Source organism: Leiobunum rupestre, chromosome 3, assembly GCF_980474605.1.
Source record: "Leiobunum rupestre chromosome 3, qqLeiRupe1.1.hap1, whole genome shotgun sequence".
Taxonomy (NCBI): domain Eukaryota; kingdom Metazoa; phylum Arthropoda; class Arachnida; order Opiliones; family Sclerosomatidae; genus Leiobunum; species Leiobunum rupestre.
In genome coordinates, this window is record NC_143386.1 from 70,130,596 (window position 1) to 70,152,715 (window position 22,120).

The 22,120-nt window shown below is 36.4% G+C and overlaps 1 protein-coding gene across 4 annotated transcripts in view; it reads right to left on the reverse strand.

The window, feature by feature from the left end:
- Positions 1 to 22,120, reverse strand: part of Ac76E (adenylate cyclase type 2 Ac76E) — a 266,968-nt gene that overhangs the window by 200,877 nt on the left and 43,971 nt on the right. For all 4 annotated transcript variants that reach the window (XM_090169106.1, XM_090169108.1, XM_090169107.1 and 1 more), the window contains exon 2: positions 982 to 1,176. In XM_090169106.1, the coding sequence (XP_090025232.1) occupies positions 982 to 1,176 (195 nt within the window). The remainder of the gene's footprint in view (positions 1 to 981; positions 1,177 to 22,120) is intronic.

A 22,120-nucleotide genomic window follows, 5' to 3' on the forward strand; every position in this document is an offset into this window, starting at 1 on the left:
TTCTAATAATATCTTGGATCAGAAGCAGCGTTACCAGTTCCTAAATTCAAATGATCAGAGTAAAAAAAAATCGATTTCCGAAAAATATTATCGTACGCTTGAAAACTGGCGGTAAATTTTAATTTCGTGTGAAGTACTGACGTTAATTTTGTGAATTTTTTTTAATAACACTTAAAGTTCGACCGATTGTAAACTTGTGATTAAAAGTTGCAGCCAAATTAAAAACATTATCGTACGTGTAAGATGAATTATCGAAAAATGCGTACTATATTGTCCGGTGACCAGGACAACCTCATCAAGGCCCACAACCGATTTACTAAATTAACCAAAGGCTTTGAAGCACTCATCCCAGAAGAAAGAAACAGACGCTTGCGCCTTGCTTCCCCTCTTGTTCGCCACGCCATCAATGACCTAGTCCAAATTTGGAACATCTACACAAAGCAGTCAGCGCTATCACCAACCAATTTATTTACCTTTGACGCGCTCCGTAGGACCCGTGGTCACGGCGCGAAGATCTACAAACCCAGGGTGAATACCCGCCAGAGACAGTGGCATCTGACTTACCGATCCATTGCCTGCTGGAACTCTTTACCGCAAGCCATAATCAACTGCGCAACCCGTCGATCGTTTAGAAAACATGCATGGGCATACCTCTACTCTCAATTATAATGTCTTAATAACGCTTAAAAAATTCTAAAAAATTATTCGTCCTTTATATGTTCAATCTCTTCTTTGGTTTGAAACTCTAACTTTATGTACTCATCTGTTGCTCACCCTGCCGGCTGCACACAAGCTTCTATAAGCTTAGTAGCTGTATTTCTTAAATAAATAAATAAATATTGTACGGCATTAAAAATATCGTACGTCCCAAAAATTAACTCGAAATTATCGACGTGTACGATAATTATCGTACGTCTGGCAACACTGGGCAGAAGTGAAGAACATCCTTTGAAAGGCAATAAGCGAAGTTAGTGAACTTACGTGTTGGTGCACGACGGAGACGAGGATCACGAAGGCGACGGCGTAGAAGAGACTGACGGACAAGAGAGCGATCAGGAGAGTGTGCTGCAGCCGCGCCACGTATCTCCGCTGCAAGTCCTCCAGGTCCATGTCCGGGCTGATGCACGTCAACACCTCCGTCGACAGGGACGTCATCTTGGGACTGCCTGACGATTCCTGTCCGAACAGAGAACAAAGGATTCTTTTTTAACCAGATCCAATAGATCATCGCCCCAGGAAATTGCCCAGAATAGGTTGGTTTCCAGTTCGTTCGACGCCGAGTTTGCTTTACAGGGGTAAGCAAAAACTCGGATTTTTTTAGCTTCTTTCAATAGAGAGGGCGCCAATAGCTGCTAAATTGTAGCGAAAACGTACTAGTGGTGCCATCTTGTTAAAATAATGGAAATGTTTCACCATTATACAGCAGCAACAAGCGTTCCCTTTTAAAGCAAGTGTCGGCTCGACGTCAAGTAGCTGGTTTTTCAACAGATGTCGCTATAGCCGTAATCAAAACAAGATAGTTAAGCTACATTTTTATCCAAAAGGCGGGTACTTATAGGTACCCCTCGCGTTGATTGGATCGTTTGTAAATTGCTCAATGACATAAATTACAGTAATTTTAAACAATATTTTTAATAGATATATATATTTTTTTTTAGGTTAAAGCCCACTAAATAGAGTATTAGTTGTCTAAGTATAATACTCTACAATAGCTCTCTGACGACGTTATCATTTGGCTATTTTGAATTTTAGCTTCCTTTGCAATAAATAGATGGCACCACGCTCTCCACTAAAGTCGCGTTTTTTCTCGAAGTATCGGATAGATTCATGGCCATCTCTAATAACAGGGGCCATTTCATAATACAGGTGGCTATGATTGCTTTAACCAGGTAGATTTTTGACAAAAACACGACGTTCTGTTTACCGGCGAAAAGTTTCCATTATTTCAACAAGCATTATATAGACAATAACTTGCGGGTCCTGGCTTTCGGAAATATTACTTCTTGGCGCTTTCGTGGGAGGATCATTTATTTAGGCACCTACTAGGTGCCAATTTCCGCGTCCGCTTAGAGGATAATTAATTTATTTATTGACCGACCCTGAGATGAACACTTTAATTTTTTGCGTGTTTTAAAGAGCCACACCGGCGTTTTAATTTGGCCAGTTTCACGCGCTAGTTTCCAGAATAGGATTGGTCGTATCCGCTACCACGAGCTAAATTCGGGCCGAATTTTTGAAACGCTAGTGTGGCCTTTTAATTTTTTGTTGTGACGCCATAACTAGCGATAGATTTATACGTAAGCTTTGAAATGTTACAGCAATCAATTTGTCTTTTTTAGTTTAATAATAATATAATTCATAATAATCAGCTAGGTTAATACCGAAGGCACTAACCTTAACCTTGAACTATTCGTCAAGGTCAGATAATTGGGGCTACACTTTTTACTCCTCCTCAAAACCTGGAGTAAAGAGATTTCACTGATTAAACAGTCTGCCTATCCATTTTGGGAAACATTTTTACCCCCGACTCATGGTTTAAGGGGTTTCCTCTTACTAGTTAGAAGTTTACGGTAATAGTTAGTGTAGGGGGCTGTTGACGCGCGTAGCATGAAAGGCTTGGTATAACCCTCCTACCTGGCCACCTGAAAAAATAGGATTTTGTCGTCTGATGTGCCAGAATTTATCTGCTAAAACGGTCACAGGCAGCTATTTTGCTAAAAACGTTTTTACTCCGACTTAAACTATTCGCCGCCACCAGAAATACATGAACCGAAATTATCAGCGTCCTATTCCTCTAACACGGGAGGCAAGTTCCCCGTGTTCCCCCACTTTAGTGGCTGCGTGTCATCTTCCCCTCCTCGAAAAGAGAACCTCCCCACCTCCGCGGCGAAGGTTTGAATACGCTACCTGGCGACGGCCGAGCGAAACTTTCTCGAAAAACAAATAAATAAATAAAATATGTTGCTGGGGAAAAATTACAAGTGCATCATATGTCTGTGGAAAAAAGGCTGTCACTATTAGAAGAAACGTCCAAGGAAAGAATAGCTCAAACAAATATCATCGTAATCAGTTAATTGTTATTAATTAATGAAGCCCAGTTAACGACTAATAAAAACTAGTCTAACTTGACTACGTTAAGAATTATAAACAATAAATATTTGTATTATTTTGTTAAAATAATTGTACTTGTTTTATTTGAAATATAAATCTGAATAGCAACATAAAGGTAGCCTTACTCGTAAACGAAATCATCATTTCTATTGCTTATTTCTACTAGTTATTTTCTCGTGGTTTATTTCAGTTTCTTCTTCTTCCGTAGCCTTCTGTTTATTTGGTCTTCCCATATTCTTTGCTACTGGAGGCCTAAATATTTTTATTTGGGATTCATATATCTTAAGTAGCTCCAATGAGTAATTGGTATATTTTCTGATTCTAATAAAACTATTCTTTAATACATAAATGGTCTGTTAAGATTAGTTGAAAAGGTTTTTAATTTATCTACTTTTTCCATATTGAACAGCTGCTGCAGCTACCGTCTTCCACAGTTCCACTGCCCTCTATCAAAAACAAAACACGGCTAAGCCTTGGTTTACAGACTTGACTTTTGCTCTCAGGTAGCGAAGATAGTGGGCTTATCAAAAGAATTCAGACCACTAGCTAAGACTTGTTTTTAATCAAATTTGAAACATATGCAAATATGATTTTGATTTTAACGTAATTACAATAGACTATTTAATTTGTTTTTGGTGTACTTTATTTCGCATTTGGCTGAATTCCAAGAGTAACTGTCGTTAATATTAACGGCAGACAGCCCATCATGGCCGGAGGAATGTGTCATCAATGTCCGCGTCAGACGTTTTAACGTCATATTAGACCGTCGAACTGAAGGAGCCTCGCCGCGTAAAATATCTCCGAAACCGCGAGTTTTGACGACCTTAAGATTTCTTCGGGGTTTGCCAAAAACACTAAAACCTTCATTTTCGGCTTTTACGACTTCATCGGTTCGCAGCCTCCGTCTAAGCCTCGGTCTGGCCAACGGCTCCGTCCATACAGCGAACGAATTATCTTTTTTTCGACCTTCGATACGAATTGCTTGAGCAGCAACTCGGAGCTGACTGCGCGTATAAAGTGAAGCCCTATAAAAATTGAGAGTTATTTTAAGGAACTTTAGAGGCCCGGCGAAAGGGTTTTTTTTTCAAGAATTGGTGACGGAAAAAGTCAGTGTCGTACGTCATTTTGTCCGAATGGGATTAATAAAGTATGAACTGTTAAAAAAATTATCGTAATTGCTTTTGAAAATATGCCGAAGAATCAGTTATCAGTTTCGTTATCTGAATCGAGTTAATAATTACCATTATTATTTACGTCGCCGTTAAAACAAACCACGTAACTTGAGATACGTGGTTTTGTAAAAATGGACATATTCAGATTCCACACCCCAATTTACATATATAACATAAAAAACATTAATAGGTTGCAATTGAATTTCTTTTTTCAAATCGAGAAAACATTTAAACGTATCTTTGATATTCGCAACGCATTTCGCGCAAAAGCACGTATCTTGCTTATTGTCAGCTCCTATCTCACTACATGACGCGAGAACACGTATCTATAAAAATTCCCCTTTAGCAAAATATTTTTAAATTAAAATCCTCATAAATTCAATATTGAAACGAAATTATTTAACTATAAAATTAAAGTGTTGGTTGCACGAAAAATCGATAGTAATAAAAACGAATGAATGCGGGCTTGTTTTGAATACCAGGACGTTCTCTTTCCAAAAATGTCATTGTCGAAACAAATTTCCAAGCCTAAGTGTATTAACTTTGAGTCCGAAACTGACCTTTTTCGCTCCTCAAAATCCTGAAATTTTCGGCGAATTTCTCACCTCCGTAACACGAGCAATTTGGGGCAAATCAAAGCTGTAGTTTTATTCCTAAAATAGAAGGAACTGAAGTGGAGGGATTCTGTTTACTTGTAGAAGTTTTCAAACCAGAGGTTTTTAATCATAATATTAGGCTTATTACCGAAATAAAAAATATTTTTTTTTACGCGCGCGCAACCCGACGTTTTAAGAAGAATTTACAAGGAGCCTTCGGTTTCATATCATTTTTCTACTACGTAGGCTTGTGTATGCCTATTTCAATTACTACTGCGTAGGACTTTTTCCTGGGTGTTAAATCAACCAGCTTTTAATCCCAGATGTAAAGAAATGTATTACAGACAATTAGCCAATGATACGCTTCGCATTTTCTGACGTCATGGGTGCCGAGATTCCGAGAAGTCTGGAAATTCGCCGAAAAACTAGATTTCCACCATTTCGACTTCTTTTTATAATAATTCAAAGACCACTTAACCGATTTTGATGAAATTTTCTGTACTTGCTATAAAATGTTTGCTCTTTCTAATGAACCATTAATTAGCCATAGCTAAAATTTCGTGCAACCAACACTTTAACTCGCGTGTAAAAACCTAACACGCGATTTCAAAAGTCCATGCAAAATTAAAAATCCATTTTTCTCAAAAAGACCACCGAAAAGATACGTGGTTTTGTTTTAACGGCGACGCATAGATCAGATATCATATTATCCGCATTTACGCCCAGATTTTAGCAGATCAGTTGATACTTGTCAAAATATAAACCAGATAGCTTAAAGGGAATATAACCTCTGGTATTTCTGTCGCCCTCCAAGGGTTCCAATATTGTCCGCTGCCTCCCATGCCTTTTCACACTTGCGGCGCTGATAATCGCTGATTGTGAAGGGAAAATGGAAATTGATGGGGTCTTCCATAAAGAACGCGTTGGAGGTTCTATTCCCTTTAAGCCTAAAACTAATCTGACAGGATTTCAGATTCCTCAGAGTTATCAATTTTGCATATCTATCGATTAAATTATTTTCGAAATTTAAGTAACGTTTTATTCTGATTTGCTTTCCAGAAGATTATATATACAGGGTGTCCACTAGAAAATGCTCCACCGCTAATAATTCCAAATCTATTTTTGCTAGGCATTAAATATTTTCAGATCGCATAGCGGGCGCAGGGGGTTATTTGTTAAGATAAAACTCAATGGCCATGAACCATGTCTTGAAGGTAAGTATATAAACGTGCGATTTGATGATGGTTTATAAGCAAAATACGCTATAATTAAGCTTAAAAATAATAATCTACATTAAATATTTATTGATCACTTTGAAATTTAAGCAATAGACATTTCTAAAATGGAATAATATAACACGCGTATTAATATTTAGAAATAAGCCTTTATAAGTCATTACGCTTGCCGAACTTGTTTTAATGTATCGCTTTCGTCACGAGATACGTAGGAGTTCAGTTCAGTTCAGTTTTGAAGGTTAGATCTTTATAAAAAGGGCGACTCGTCAAATTTTAATTGAAGGCTTGTTCAACTTGTTAAAATGTTCCACGCGCTCTTTAATATTTAAGCGTAAAAGGCTCGCGCACGTTTTTTCATTTCGGGGAGAACGCGCAAAATCGCTCGAGCCCATTTACGCTAAAATATCAAGACGCGCGTGGAACTTTTTAACCAGTTGAATAAGACATAAATCGCTACCTGAGAGCAAAAGTCAAGTAAGTCGAGATACGTGACTATTTAAAGAAATTCAAAATAAGAATCCTTGAGTGTTTTTTAAATTAAGGTGACTCAGTACAAAATTTTCAAAAATATATTTTCATTCTATTTTTATCCATTTTCATTATTAGATTATCGTTTGTTATTATGCTAGATTTTGAACTTAAAACTGGTTTTTCTAAAATAGGGGTTTTCAGACTTGCTTGACTCTTGCTCTAAGGTAGCGAAATAGAGTTTATGCTAGCGTCTATTTGGCTATCATAGTGAAACGTCACTTCTACGTCACGAGTGACGTGCTCGATACATCTAAACAACAAGGCCAATATTACTTTATAGAAAATTTGCGAAAGTCTGGCTATAGTGAGTTTCAGGCTAAGAAAGACAAAATATATAGTACAATCGGCGCAAGGATGCCTCAGATCGTTTCCGGTCATTCCACCGCGCGAAATTTGAATTTGGCCATTTTACGGTCAAATTCGAATTTTGCTCTTTTTGTCGTCTTTTAGCGCCACCTAGAGACCGAAATTGGAATCTTTATTTTTTAATTTCATAATTGTGGTGGAGAGCAAATTTAAAAGATAAGGCATTCCTATATTTCTTAAATTTAAAATAGTATGTATAATTATTTATTTTTTGTAAATTTATTTCTACGTCTTACCAGTTAAATAGGTAGTTTCTTTTAAAATAGTTACCACGCTTTCTTGGGGGTAACATTGTCTTAATGAGCTATATACGTTTAAAATTATATTTTTCTCTTTATTTGTTAACAATAAACCTTTATCATGCTTTTTATAGTAACCTCTTGGGCTATTTAAAATATTTGGAGCTTCAATTATCGAACTTTCTTTAGCTGCATTAAATAATTAAACTCATGACAACATGAAATTAAAAAATAGATTCCCATTTCGGTTCCTAGATGGCGCGAAAAGACGATGAAAATCACGAAATCTGAAATTGACCGTAAAGTGGTCAAATTTAAATTACGCGCGGTCAACTGGCCGGAAATGGTCTGAGGTATCCTTGCGCCGACTGTACTATATATTTTGTCTTTCTTAGCCTGCAACTGACTATAATATTTTTCCACGAAAGTCTGGCTAGTATTTTTCCGCCAAATGAACTAGATACTTTACCTTTCTTAACCTGCCACTGACCATAAATGACAATGTTTATGTTTCTGTTCGGTGGCGCCATCTGGTATTTAAAAATCATCCTTTAATGGCCCGTGAAAGTACCTTCCTTGTCAAATGGATATCGATTTATAGAAGCGAAGTTTATTTAAGCAAAGCTAATAATTAGTCCCATGGCATCTGGTCGTTTTTGGCTGAGTTAAAGGTAGTCATTAATTTGTCATTCAAGTTGTCAATAGAAGCTATTAGTGCCTCTCCACTCTGCAGTTCATTTTCGCGTTCGGCATAGAACGTTTTCTAATCCCAGGAGTCAGGATTATAAGTTTTCTTCCGGCCGGATTAATTGAGCCGAAAAGGTAAGTCCTTGAGACGGTCTACCCGTAATTAGGCGCTCGTTGTTTTGGATAAAAATTGAGATTCCGCTAATTATTGGGCGCTTTTCGGGGGAAATAATTTCAAACTTTTAATTGTCCCTTGTTGGTTATTAAAAACAGGAAAAGATTAATCATTTCTGAATTTGGCAAATTTTAAAGCGGCTTTGAAGAAAACCCCTGGGATGCTTTTCCGCATTACACAAAAAGACCCCGTAAAGTATCGCCCTCTATCGTTGCAACAGCGTAAAATATTTTAATATAATCACTTGAATATTTCTCAGTTTAACGGGCGAAGACAATTACTCGTAATGTTTTAAAAAATACGTAATCTACTGTCATCTGTTGATAAACATAATATAGGTGACCTATTCAGATTTTAATATATTTTTGTTGAATCGAAAATATGTTTATTACAATTTACATACACTCTAAAGATGTATATACCCCCGTACCCTAAGTAAATACATACCGGGGAATAATAATTTACAATTGAAATTTGACGCTAAGCCTCGGTCAGAAGACGGTGAACGCGTTAAATTCGAGAGACTAGTTCTTGAATAACGACACCGCGCGTAACGTTGGAAATATACGGCAGTTATTAAGTCCCGTTTACCCGCTTTGGAAATCTCTATCAATCAGACCTAATGCACTATTTTGAAGGAGCAGCCGAAAACGACATCTATCGTACCATCCAGGTACCAATCTAGAGCTTTAAAACAAGTGGCGGCTCGACTTGAAGTAGTTCTTTTTTCAATAGATGTCGCTAGCGTTGAAATCAAAAAGGCGGTATTTATAGGTACCCCTCGCGTTGATTGGATCGTTTGTAATTTAGTCAATAACGAAATTCCAGCAATTATAAACAATATTTTTACATGGAATATATAATTTAGGTTAAAGCAACAAGCACAAAACCGAACAGCAGGGACATGCGCAGATTAAGGTTTGGGTTCGTGTGATAGGTAAAAAGGAATTTGTAAACAAATCAAGGTAACCAGCGTATAAAAGTACCCTTAAACAGTATTTAAAGTCATTGCTGCTTGGTTTTGCGCTTGTTGCAGTCCACTTCCAGGGGCTAGTAGGCCACACTTTGAAGCTCTCTGGCGTTCTTGTAACTCATCGTGGGAAAATGTGGACAAAACAGGCATACTTCTCAACTCACCCCCTACATCTCCTTAAAATTTTTGCATAACCCTTTGAAACGCCCTGTATACTTTTATCGTACAGATATATTATGTACTTCTGGTTTTAAGCATTGGCTTAGACTATGACTGCTAGCTTTTAGGTCGAATGGTAAGTAGAAATTCCTTTTCTACGGAGTACTCAGCTGTTGATTTAGTTTTCAGAGAGAAAAAATATTTTATTTGAGACTCGTCGAAAAGTCTTGGCCCAAAAACCGAATTTTCCTATTTGAACCATTCAATGGAATAAAATTTAGTACTTTTGGGGTATAAACTAGTTAGGCGTAAAGAAAAATTTGATTTCATATAATACCACAAGTAACATGAAAAAAATAAGTTTGACATTTACTATTATTTAGGCTTTAGATATTTGTGGCGCTAGTTAATGAATTCTTGCTGAAATTGTTAGAGGTTATGGAACACCAACGTTTGCGCGCCTTAGGATTTAGAAATGTTTGGCGCCACTGTACAGGGTAATTTGAAAAATTGAAGGGGTATTCCATAAAGATTGCTTTGCAGGTTATATTCCCCTTAGACCCAATGTCCATATAAACCAAAACGTTTCTAAGGACTGACAACTCTAAGCCAGTTATTAAATAGTCTGTGCATAATCCGCCAAGGCTTATTGAATTTTAAACCCATTAAAAGTTAAAAATCATCACAGTTGCTATTGCCAAAATAATATTCGATTATTGACAATTACCTATCCAACATTTTCTAATTATTATCGCATTGGCTGAATTTGAATTGGGTGGACAAAGACTACCTAATTTCTGGATTTTGTATTTGTTAATCCTTCTACCATAAGCTTATCATAAGCAAAGGTCTTGGCCAAATTTTTGACAATCACATACCCGTTATTAAGAGGTAGGTATTCAAAATCTGCACCTCCTAGTGGCTACGTCCTCAACTATGTATTTCTGAAATAAATTTCGCGAAATGCATTATGCATGCGCACAAGCCGTGCGCGAACGTTTTTAAACTTAGAATCACATAGTACCGTAGCCAAGGCTTATTCGCAATTTTATCGCTTTAAAACTTAAAATGAACACTTATGTTTGCGAAATCATTCATCAGAACTGGCTTTTGGAAAATAAGAGTTGCGTTTCTGAAGGTATTTATTTTCAAATGTGTGATTCAGACGCGTTTTGTGGCATTTATCAACCCGAGCGTGGCTGCTCTAGCAAGTAAGAGAATATTTTAGAAATGTAGCAATTTTGAAATAAAAGATGTCGCTACTGCCCTATCGTCGTACGTTGATTTTCTTCTCTCCAGGACAACGCCCTTACCCTGGGTTACTATGGTAGACCTTTACTTATGGGGACCTTGTTATAGGTTTACGCTTCTACTAATTAGTATCTGGCGAAAAAAGGCTGGTAGAAAGAAAAACCTATCGGACACAGCTACAAGACGAGTCATACTTATAGAAATTAAGTTACTACTGGTATTAAATAGGGTTACAGTAGATACCCGGGAAAATGTAACAAAAGCCGTAAAGGCTGGTTTTCACTAGGGCAAAAACGCCACAGCGGTGAGCGTCAACGGAAAAATATTGTATTAGGCCTAACGGTAATTTTTCGCGTCGACGTTCACCGTCGTGGCGTTTTTCCTTAGTGAAAACCAGCCTCAAAGGTAAAGACCGTTTATGCAGAATTTTGGATTTGAAGTGGCAAGTACCGAGTCCAAACTTTCTGATGAGCCGAAACTGGGACTATGAAGGTGAGCTTGTCTAGGACGATGGGTTGGAGGAACTCCGGAGAGAGAGATTAAGTCCGTACACTAAAACGTGTAGGAAGTACGATAAAATCTTCATACACGAATTATTTCAATGACTTTTGCAACGCCCAATTATCTTTCACCATACAATTGTAAGTGTGTTTTCCACAAGTGGTTTCCTATTTAAGGTGAGTCAATGAATTAGCGTTTCTGCCAACTGGGTTAAAGCAACTGTCGGCTCTATCATTGCCACCTGTATTATGAAAAGGCCCCTGTTATCAGAGATGACCAATTGGCCATTAATCTATGCGATTCCTCGAAAAAAGCGACTTCAGTGGAGAGCGTGGTGCCATCTATTAATGGCACAGGAAGTGAAATTCAAAATAGCCAAACGATAACGTCGTCAGAGAGCCTTTGCAGAGTATTATATTTAGACAACTTATACTTTATTTAGTGGGCTTTAACCTAAACTATATATAAAATGTAAAAACTATTGTTGAAAATTACTGTAATTTATGTCATTGACCAATTTACAACCGATCCAATCAACGCGAGGGGTACCTATAAGTACCCGCCTTTTGGGTCAAAATGTAGCTTAACTAACTTGTTTTGATTACGGTGATAGCGACATCTGTGGAAAAAAGAACTACTTGACGTCTAGACGACACTTGCTTTAAAAGGGAACGCTTGTTGCATAACATTTCCATTATTTTAACAAGCACTATATACACAGCGACTTGCTTTTAGAGAAGCTAGGAGTTATTGGCGCTAGTTGCGTTCAAAAATAAGTTTTCGATTTAAATAATACTCCTTCTAAATGTTTACTGATATCTATTTCTAGAATGAAAACACATTTATGATAGACTTCAAAGTAGCAATGATAGTCAATAATATCATAGGTCAAGTTTTCATTGGCGCAAGAGGGGTGCAAGGAAATAAGGCACCAGGGTGCGCTTACTGTTAGAGCATAAGGTGGATTGGCAACAAAGCTTCAAAATCTAAATTGAATTAAATACATTGTCGTTGGGTAGAGGCGCTTTTAATGTTATGAAGAAAGTCAATTCTACGTCACTCCAAACATTATTATTTAGAGTGACTCACACTTATGGAACATATTCATATACTTATGTTAGAAATTCCCACTTAAATTTAATTTCTTCTAAATTAGATTATTCCGATAGAAACAATAAAAAATATGCTCCAGATGAACCTTTTCGAAAAGTCGCTAGACCGACATTCAAAGACCGAAGTGGTAATCTCCATTTGGCGCTGACCAATTGCGATTTGAATATTCCAGATAAATACTTAAGCGGGCCATTTTATTTTGCTTGATAAAAAGCTAACAATTGACGTACTATTCAATCAATCGGTTTGAGTCTATTTGATCGATTCCCAAATGATCGAACGGGTCCCATTTGATCGAATTTCCATTTGATCGAATTGCATTTGATCGAATGGCGTTTGATCGAATGGCATTTGATCGAACGAAATTTGATCGAACGAAATTTGATCGAAAGCTACTGTAGGGTAAATCTACAAGTTTTTGGGAGTAAATCGAAAAGGCAACATCTAGTCAGAATGAGATACAGTAGACTCTATGAATAATTATTATTTATTTAAACTGTACTAAAGAAAAATAACCATAGTACTTCTCCATAATAAGAAACTAAAACAAACAACATAAATATGCATATTCAAATTTAATTTAAACCTGAGCGCAGTGACGTAGAAAACAAAATATTATCTCGGGCATAATTAATAGAAAGACCTATTAAAATAACGAACACTGTACCTAATTTAAAGCAATAGAAGGGCCGTGAACGTGGTCAGACCCCTCGTATACAACGGTGCATACGCGACTACGGCGCGCGTACATCAACCTAACCTAACCTAACCTGACCTGACCCTATTTATATATATCAAAAACAACGGGCTGTTATCGTCGATGTCATTAAAAAGTAAAAATCTCTTGATCTTTGTGGCTTAATACAGTTAAAGCAATGAATTATTCCATCATTATTCCTTCTGCACTTAAGCAATGAATTATTCCATCATTATTCCTTCTGCACTTAAGCAATGAATTATTCCATCATTATTCCTTCTGCACTTAAGCAATGAATTATTCCATCATTATTCCTTCTGCACTTAAGCAATGAATTATTCCATCATTATTCCTTCTGCACTTAAGCAATGAATTATTCCATCATTATTCCTTCTGCACTTAAGCAATGAATTATTCCATCATTATTCCTTCTGCACTTAAGCAATGAATTATTCCATCATTATTCCTTCTGCACTTAAGCAATGAATTATTCCATCATTATTCCTTCTGCACTTAAGCAATGAATTATTCCATCATTATTCCTTCTGCACTTAAGCAATGAATTATTCCATCATTATTCCTTCTGCACTTAAGCAATGAATTATTCCATCATTATTCCTTCTGCACTTAAGCAATGAATTATTCCATCATTATTCCTTCTGCACTTAAGCAATGAATTATTCCATCATTATTCCTTCTGCACTTAAGCAATGAATTATTCCATCATTATTCCTTCTGCACTTAAGCAATGAATTATTCCATCATTATTCCTTCTGCACTTAAGCAATGAATTATTCCATCATTATTCCTTCTGCACTTAAGCAATGAATTATTCCATCATTATTCCTTCTGCACTTAAGCAATGAATTATTCCATCATTATTCCTTCTGCACTTAAGCAATGAATTATTCCATCATTATTCCTTCTGCACTTAAGCAATGAATTATTCCAACATTATTCCTTCTGCACTTAAGCAATGAATTATTCCATCATTATTCCTTCTGCACTTAAGCAATGAATTATTCCATCATTATTCCTTCTGCACTTAAGCAATGAATTATTCCATCATTATTCCTTCTGCACTTAAGCAATGAATTATTCCATCATTATTCCTTCTGCACTCAAGCAATGAATTATTCCATCATTATTCCTTCTGCACTTAAGCAATGAATTATTCCATCATTATTCCTTCTGCACTTAAGCAATGAATTATTCCATCACTATTCCTTCTGCACTTCATATTGACATTCGGTAAAATAAAAACATACCAACTGGTACTATAAATACTTTTGAATTCAATCAAATAGTATTCGATCATTTGAAGGTTCGATCTTATGAAACAAATGACAAATGGGATTCGATCAAATGGAATTTCGATCAATTGCAACGTATAATGATCGACTGTCGATCACATATTTTTCGATCAAATGGACCAACACCAATCAATCAACCAATTGTCCCAGACATTGAGTACACACAATCCTCCGATGTATTATTTTGCATATTTAGTTAAAATTTAGAAAAAAAAATAATTATATACATTTACTTAAAGGAGAACTGTCACCACCCTAAAATTGGTTAAAAACTATTTAAATGGATAGAGGACGTCCGAAAATGGTTAAACAAAAAATTTCATGTTAATATTTCCAGTATTCGATTTATTATAAGCAACCAAATTTCGTGTTTTATCCCCCCGACTCGAGAATCTCAGAACCGCTTGGTTAAACCTACCTGCAGCGCCATCTCGTGAACGAAATATTTTTTTCCCCGGTTTTATCGTTTTTCGGTCGGAACTGTCGTCTGCTACAACATTCTCCTTGGCTTTTTAACCTAGTTATATTGGTAGATTGTAGTTTATCGTGTTTTTAATACGCCTTAAGCCTGGTTTTCACTTGGCGGTTTTTGGGCGAAAAAGCCCGGCGTCGACGGAAAATGGGCGAAAATTTCCGTCGACGCTCAGTTGGGCGATTTCGCTCTTTTTCAACCAATCAAAAACTATTTTCGAAAGGTGACTGTGACGTCAGGGGGATGGTTAATTTCCCGCTTCTTGCATCCGGAACTCGGCCACGTGCTTTTCTGTGAATTTTGGAACGTGTTTTTTTGATACCCTTGTTGCCTTCTTTTCCAGTATGTTTCTTTCACACAAACCGATCTTTCATAACTCATATTTCTTTGAACACGATAGATCATGTAAAATAACATTAAATTTAAAATGCTTACATGAGCTTTAATCAATAGTTCACTATTATGATCAGATAAATCATCCATTTTTAGGCCTAGGCTTAAATCTCCACTATCAGACGAAAACCGACGAACTCGCTGCCTGAAAGAAATCGCTTTATTTCCGCCCTAAAAAAACGCCAAGTGAAAATGCTAAAACGCCGACAGTGAGCGAAACGTCGAAAACCATATCGCCGACGTCAAACTTTCTGTCGGTGATTTTCCGCCAAGTGAAAACCAGGCTTAACACGCTGCCCTTTCTCAAATTTTTGTCGCTTCATTCTTTGGGCGCTGCACGAATGTTCAACCGCGATTTCTGAAATCTTTGGAGCCGTTTGATGTAGGTTGTGGAAAAAGTAGCGTAACTTTTTAAATACTTTTATAAAAACTATAAAATTTCAGGGACATAATTATTAATATATTTTCTATCTTTCTGTAAACAAACCTCCTAAATTTTGGTTTTGGTGACAGTTCTCCTTTAATAAGCGCACTATAACAAACTAAAACTAATTATAAACAAAATAAGCGTTCTCAACCACCCAGTAAATACATTAAGAATAAAATATAAAACACCCGGTACTTGATCATCATTAAGAAATATGGTGTACAAATAGCGAGAAATCCACGAGAAATATTAGAAATCTCGAGAAATCCAAAGAAATATTGGAAATATTTGAGAAATTTTGGAAATATTAAAATTATCGGAAATATCGGAAATATTTGAGAAATACTGGAAATATTTGAGAAATATCGGAAATATTTGAGAAATACTGGAAATATTTGAGAAACTGGAAATATTTGAGAAATACCGGAAATAATTGAGAAATACTGGAAATTTTGGAGAAATATCGGATATATTTGAGAAATACCGGAAATATTTGAGAAATACTGGAAATTTTGGAGAAATATCGGATATATTTGAGAAATACCGGAAATAATTGATAAATACTGGAAATATTTGAGAAATACCGGAAATAATTGAGAAATACAGGAAATATTTGAGAAATATCGGAAATATTTTAGAAATACTGGAAATATTTGAAAAATATCGGAAATATTAAAATTATCGGAAATACTGGAAATATTTGAGAAATACCGGAAATAATTGAGAAATACTGGAAATGTTTGAGAAATATCGGAAATATTTGATAAATACTGGAAATATTTGATAAATACTGGAAATATTTGATAAATACCGGAAATAATTGAGAAATATCGGAAATATTTGGAAATCAGAAATCTGGTGTACAATTTTTTTTCAAGTGGCTACCCCCTCGTAGCGCACCAAGCATTAAATAAATACATTACAACGGTGTGTCACACAGAAAAATGAATTATAATATTAAAAAGAACGAAAATGAACAAGAGACGCGTTCACCGTTAGACAACTGGACATGCACGTAGTAGGTAACAGAACTATAACCAATAGCTTTGCTTATTAAATGTATTTTAACATAGAAGAAGTCTTGCGCATTTCAAGGTCGGAGATAGAGATAGATGACTTGAAAGTCTTAATATTTAAAGTAAAATATTTATTTTTGTAATTTAAAGGGAATATAACCTCAGGTATTTGGTGTGGAACACCAACGGTTGCAGCTCTGGCCGCTCTTGCCTTTGTCTTCTAAAATGTTTGGCGCCACTGTACTGAAGGGCTTGCCACCACGCTCCTACGAATTAATTAATTAATGGCTTTAAACGTCGCTTGATGACTTAGGCTTAAGGTGGTGCCTAGTTGATTATTATTAAAATTGAAGGGGTCTTCCATAAAGTATGCTTCGCAGGTTATATTCCCTTTAATGGGCAATAAATTCAAATATCACGATAGTGCGTACGTTAATTGGCTAAGAGCTCATTTAAAATTTTTTGACGCAGCTATAAACGGGGTAGATACATTTGTTCGAATTTCATTCGTCCGAACCGCCGAAATAAAAAATGTTTCAATTGTTCGAATTGGACAACTTGTTTGTTTCATTCGTCCGAATCGGTAGCATCACTTGTCCGAATTCTGTCGCTAAATTAGTATTTCATTTTATCCTATTATGTCCATTTTTCCTTTGGCCGATATAGTAAGTGGGAATTGCGTTGAATGTTGTCGATATTTTAGGTTAGGTTCACGTTAATGTTACTATTTTCTTATATTAACAATATTTAAAAAAACAACCAATTCCTAATGTTCGAAAAAACGGACAAACGATTATTCGAACAAATGAAATTCGCCAGTAAAGTTAACATAAAAAGTTATGATAAATTTTTCGGGCAAATGAAATACGTTTTCGGACATACGATCCTGTTTTCCGGCATTCGGACAAATGATCATTCGGACATTTGTACCACCGTTCGGACGAATGAAATTCGAACAAATGTACCCAAATCCTATAAACGTAACAAATGATATAATTTTAATCCAAATCGGACTTAATTTCAGAAATGTACGTAGATTTCCAAGCAAAAATCGCCAAAAACCACTAAAATTGTAAAATGACCAAGTTTCAGGCACCCATTATCGAAATTAATATGAGAATATCGAGAGTCTATATAATTATTTATTTATTTGTATTTTAACGTATCATTTACTATTTAGACACTCACGGTTGAAGAGTTACATCCAGAACGGCGGTGGCGTTAGGCTATGGCTGCACAGAGCGTGATATTAATACAAACCCTAATATAAAAATATTGTTTTCCTTTATTTTTCTTTACCTCTGAGAGCCAATTTTGAAGAAAAAAAATTAATTTTGAAGGTAAGAATATCATTAAGGTTTTATTATACTAGAATCTACATCATCGTTCCGAAAGTATTTGTATTTTATTAATTTGATGTATATTACGGAAAATGAAGTTAATAAATTTTTGGATTTCTGAAACTGTCTATAAATATTATCAGAAGTAAATGAACCGTAGTTATCGAAATAGCGCTCAGAATCAGAGGGCGTTTTCCTTATGAAAATGATGAGAAAATCGAGTCAAATAAAAACTAATTTATTTCCCCGTCTTTTGACGCGATAAATTACACTGGGGAATTGTGGTGGGTATAGCTATTTCTATGTATAAAAAATAGTTTCATAAAAACCAAAACATTTTTTTTTCGGCCTAGGAGCGCGCAAAATTTCAAATTCGAGGTCCAAATGTATTTTCATAAGGAAAACGCCTCCAAAATGGGGAGTATAGCAGTCTGGTAACTTCAGTTCATTTGCTTCTGGTACTATCGTATCGAATACATCATAAAGATAGATTATAAGACTTTGCTTGTACCTTTATTTGAAATTTAGGCTAGCAATTACTCCGAAATACTGAAAAGTGTTTCTGACTGGAAAATAGATGCTTCAATAAAACCAAGAATGTATTGAAGTTACTAAGAATATTTCAGCATAGCATTAAAGGGAATATAACCTGCAAAGCAATCTTTACGGAAGACCCCTTCAATTTTTCAAATGTCCCTGTACAGTGGCGCCAAACATTTTTAAAGCCAAAGGCAAGAGCGGCCAGAGCTGTAAGCGTTGGTGTTCCACACCAAATACCTGAGGTTATATTCAGTGGCGGCGCTAGGGGGTAGGCCAGGTAGGCCACTGCCTACCTTAAAATTTTGAGGGGCCCCAAAATCATCCTGTAAGAGGCCCCAAATTGATCTAGAAAGGGTCTCAAAATTGTCCCAAGAGATAAAATTATTTATAAATTACAATGAAACAATTGTCGATAATGTATTTAGAAATTTTTGAGGTATCTCCTAGTAAATTAAACTAGTTCTGTTATGTTTGGACTCGTTTTACTGTTGTTAAAACTTTTTTGTTCGTCATGTACATCACTACTTTATTTTATTGAAGCATTTCGTTGAGAAAAGGGGGGTCCCTGGTCGGGGGCCCATTTATTTGGTTTGCCTACCCTCGCGAAAATTCCTGGCGCCGCCACTGGTTATATTCCCTTTAACCTTTGGTACCATCCTCGCAGCTTTTGTGAAGAAAGTTCGTCTGCATTTAAGGCGCATTTAAGGTTACACCATATAGCAAACTTGAATGGGAAAGCAGACGAATTTAAGCTCCAAAGGCTGCGAGGATGGGAATCAGAATCCTGTAGTCCAATATTCTTAGTAGCTTCAATACATTCTTGATAAAACCAGAAGCATATAATAAGAGAAGCTTCTTGTTTTCTACACGGATTATAGAAGAAATTAACGGGGTCTAGGACTAGCGAATCTAGTGAACGCTAAATTTAGTTTTTGTTGCGAAAAAGTAGGTTGCTCTCCAAAACGTCGGTTGGCAAACCTGAAACGTTGATATAGACACGGCCAACTTTGATGACGCGCTGTTCGCGCTACTACGGCCAACACATTCGTCGAAATTCCGCGAGCAAGGATTTTCCCCCTATAAACTGTACTATAATGTGTAGGAGTTCAGCGCCACGCTCGGTGGTTATATTGTCTTCAATGTAAAAACTATACTAAAAATAATAATCCGCTAGGGGCGCTGACGTCATACACATCTTTTGCTCATAGGCTAACACAGAAACGTCAACGAATGAGATGGCCGCTGTAGCGCGAGAGATGCGCGAGAAATCAAAGTGGCCGTGATATAGATCATCCTTGGTTTAAAACTTTAAACGCGAAAGGCGGACAAGGCTTAAGGTTTTTCAAAGCGTATTGAGGAAAATATACGGAGATATCACCTGCATAATCACTATTATTGTTCATTAGTATGTATATTTATGATAGCAAATAATAGTTTTAACATTTATTACCTTTATAATGTAGAAATTACCAAGTTCAATCAAAACGAGGTGAGTCTCTCAAAATTTAAAATCCCCAGCCAAATCCTACGGGAATTCTACTAGCTAAAATGTAAAGAATCGTCTGCATTTTCCAAATGTTTTCTCCGCTACTGCTCGCGCATGAATCGAGGGGCTATCCAATCATTCCAATGTTAGAAATTTTGTACAATTGATTTCAGATTTCAAGTTATTTCAATGTTTAAGTGGTTAAATTTATTAAAGCTACTAAATTTACGTGATTTCACTGCTGATTTGTACACCTGAAGTCCCTCGGTATGAATATATCGGGAGGACTATATTTTCTGGCCACATATCTCCTAAGCCAATCTGTATCCCTCCGAATACCTCTAATTCGAAACTAAGACGTTTCACGATTTTGGGCGAGTTAGAAGCTTCTCTTCTTATAGGCTTCTGATAAAACCCATTCGGCGATTGGCTGGTTTTCAAAAGGGCGTAGGCACGAAAAACTTGTGTTCGCGCTCATAGCGGCCCAGGCGATCGTACGAAAATCGCGTATGGGAAATTAGTTCAAAAACTTCTCACATCGTTTTCTGGCGTTAGTCTAGCCCCCCCCTTGAGAAAATTCGCAGCCATGTTATCGAATGGGAGGAACTGCGCGGAACTTTGGAATTTCAATTATTATCGCGTAATGTGAAATTTTTTGTAAAATATTTTTTTAGTAATATTTAAGTTAATTAATAATAAAAAAGTTAAACACCTCTTGAGATTTTTTAACGCAAAGTAAAGTTTTGAAAAACGTTATTAAAATTTGGTCATTCTGGAGCCAGAAGTCGCCGTCGACGTTTTCTGTATATAAATGTAAACATAAACACGTGGTTCTCCTTACAGCTGTAATTTTGCTATGTAGTAACTTCCAGAGGCCTTTGTTTTGTATTAATGTTTAAAAATTTATTTTAATTAAAGTAGTGAATTAAATGAATTTTAAAATAACGGGAGATTTCGCCGAAACCGCCTTCGCCGCTGATTTGGGGTATTTAATATTAATTTTCAGATATAAATTAAGGGGTCTAACATTTTTTTTTTCGAAATCAGCTTAATTGTGCCGCCGCCTATCCCTGATTTCCTGAACGACCTCGAAGTCGCCGTTCCTTCTCCTCCTATTATACCTTCGTAAGTTCGTTTTTTTAGAAAAAGTATAGCTTTTTTTAAACTAAATGTTTTTTACAGCTCTGTCCTCCTCAATTCACCGCCTGTTTCGCCTCCCCGGTGCTTTTTTCATCCCCGGATTTAAAAAAACATTTATTTATTGTATATTTCCTTGTATATTTTTATATTTTTCCCAATAAAAAATGTTTTTTCCAAAATCGTCTTTAAATAATTCTCGGTAAGCTTATTTTTTGTCATCTATTTTCACCATTTTACTCCTTTTCTATGGAAAAAAAGTCGAGTATTGTCCCCCCGCCGTTTGGCTCGCGGCAATTTCTACTTGCAGGTGCGGGTGATTCAACCCCTGCGGACACCCCCCTTCTCTCGACTTGCTCATTGTCATCTTTTTTGACCGTGAGTGCTAGAATTCTCTGGCTTCATTCCAAAATGTCATCCCGAAACGAGCAGCTAGAGTCAATGTAAGCTAAAATTTGGCCTATTTTTTATTTTACATAATTTCTTAAAAAAATGATTTTCGTTAGTCCCGAAGAACGCATTCCCCGGAAGGGGAAAATGTCATCGCCCCTGTCCCAATTCCGGCGGTAGTGTAAGTTGAAATTGGTCAAATTGTTTTTTTACAATTCTTTAAAAAAAAAATTAAATATCATAGCCCCGCTGGAGGTCGAACACGCGTGGAGATAATGCGATGTTGGTTAGGGCGCAGTCGATGTATTGCCCCCATCGCAGAAGCGTGAGTCGCATTTGGTCTAATTTTTTTACATTTCTTAAAAAATATGATTTTCATTAGTCCAGGGGGAAAGCCTACCACCCCCGCGAATTCCGGGGTACGGGCGTGGCCGTCCCGTCAGTTATTATCCTATAAAATAGCGGTTATTTTTTTAAAATATATTTTTATCGCTAGCGGCTGTCAACTCTCCATTGGGCGAGGAGTCTTCCAACATCGTCGTTGTGTAAGAAGAAATTTAACTAATCTAAATAAAAAAAATAATAATATTTCTTTAGCCTACAGCCGAGTTACCCGACGTGGTCCTGGACGCGGTCCAGGCCATACTAGCCGCGGCGGTGGCCGAGAGGGCCCATTAATTAATGTCCTGAGTACGTCTTACTTTTAAATCGCTGCTCCGGAAATTTTATTAAAACCTATTTCTTTTTTCCAGGTAAAATTTAAAAAAAACAAATATTCGTTCTTATTCCACATATTTTGA